The following is a 1,346-nucleotide window of genomic DNA, read 5'->3' on the forward strand; positions in this document are numbered from 1 at the left end:
AGCATTCTCTTTGATCTTGAGTTCATCAATGATTCAAAAGAACCATGAAGCCATTTTCTCTAAAGGTAAAAATGAGACAGGTGGTCGTCCGGCGGTAACTCGGCTCCATCACAAACATTTGCCATCAGCTTACCTGCTAAGCATAACAATAAGATAAGGGGTGCAAGTGCTACCAGGATGAGCAGAAGCAGGAGGGGAGACAGGACGAGTGCAGTGAAGGCGTTGGAAACGACCGTTGGAGGCTTCTTCTCGGGCTCCCTGAATAAGTGCTGCGCAGGGCAGGAGAACGTTCACAATTACTGACGGATGTCTGATGACACCTTGTCATTCGGAAAACCAATTACGGAGGACGGGCTTTTACTTGGATCTCCGGCTTGGGGACGTAAAGAGTCTTGGCTTGAATGCTCACTGGGGCATCCTCGTCCACAAACCTCAGCACGACGTCGGCCTTTGAACACACCGGCGTTGAAGGTCACCGTCGGGCACGATCGCCAAGACGTGATTCACCGTCCCATGACGAGACTCACCACATTCCACAAGATGGGGTTCTCCAGTGTGGCATCGCCAACCATGAGATAGAGGGAATATGTACCGGAGATGAGCGCAAACTCCGTTTTACGCTCTGTTGCGTCCAACTCAAACTTGTACAGACCCTTGGCATCGGGCTCGGCAACAAAAACAACCTCTTGGCCAGTTTTCTGATTGTGCAGCCGGACAAAAGTCTGTGAGAGAGAATAAAAATCACACAACTTGAAGGGAATTCCGAGCTGAAGTGTTCATGACCCGCATTATTGGTTACGTACCTGATGGGGCATAAGTTCCATTCCAGTATTGACGTCAACCAGCTGGAAGGCCATGGCAAAGTTCTGGTGACTGTCAGCAATGAACGAGCTCGCGGCTTTGGAAGGATACTCCACCCTGGATCGTTTTAAAACAACATGAAGTCGCCGAGTCCCAGTGGAAGGTAAAAAGTGTAGCGGCGTCGATTTCCCACCTGGTAGTCTTTGTGCCGATGCTCTGGTCCTTATCCACCACGGAGAGGTCCATATTGGTAACTGCCACCTCCGTCGACACTTTCACTTTGAGCTGCATATGAACGGCGTGACAACAAAAAGTCACATTACGTCACATGTACACTCGTCGACGCATCAAGCGAGGACGAATCAAAGTCGTGGTAGGGCCGTACACAAATGATGGGTGGTAAGATTCTGAAGGGGGCATCTTATGAAAAATGTACTTTTATTGTCGTCACGGGCGCTTGCTTTCGCCCCCTCGCACTGGACTTGGCTTCCGTGAGCACAAGTCGTTGGCCTGTTGAACCGCCCTGCTGCGCCCCCAGCCATCGT

The 1,346-nt window shown here is 50.8% G+C and overlaps 1 protein-coding gene across 1 annotated transcript; it reads right to left on the reverse strand.

Annotated features, from left to right (window-relative positions):
• Positions 1 to 23: 23 nt before the first annotated feature.
• LOC109509559 (dolichyl-diphosphooligosaccharide--protein glycosyltransferase subunit 2-like) lies at positions 24 to 1,120 on the reverse strand. Its single transcript, XM_019859390.1, has 5 exons — positions 995 to 1,120; positions 804 to 918; positions 528 to 722; positions 362 to 448; positions 24 to 269 (listed from the first exon to the last, which is right to left on the reverse strand). Exons 1-5 carry the CDS (start codon positions 1,090 to 1,092, stop codon positions 60 to 62), a joined length of 705 nt encoding a protein of 234 aa, XP_019714949.1. The 5' UTR covers positions 1,093 to 1,120; the 3' UTR covers positions 24 to 59.
• Positions 1,121 to 1,346: the final 226 nt, after the last annotated feature.

Source organism: Hippocampus comes, unplaced genomic scaffold, assembly GCF_001891065.2.
Source record: "Hippocampus comes isolate QL1 unplaced genomic scaffold, H_comes_QL1_v1.1 C16948746, whole genome shotgun sequence".
In the NCBI taxonomy this organism is placed as follows: domain Eukaryota; kingdom Metazoa; phylum Chordata; class Actinopteri; order Syngnathiformes; family Syngnathidae; genus Hippocampus; species Hippocampus comes.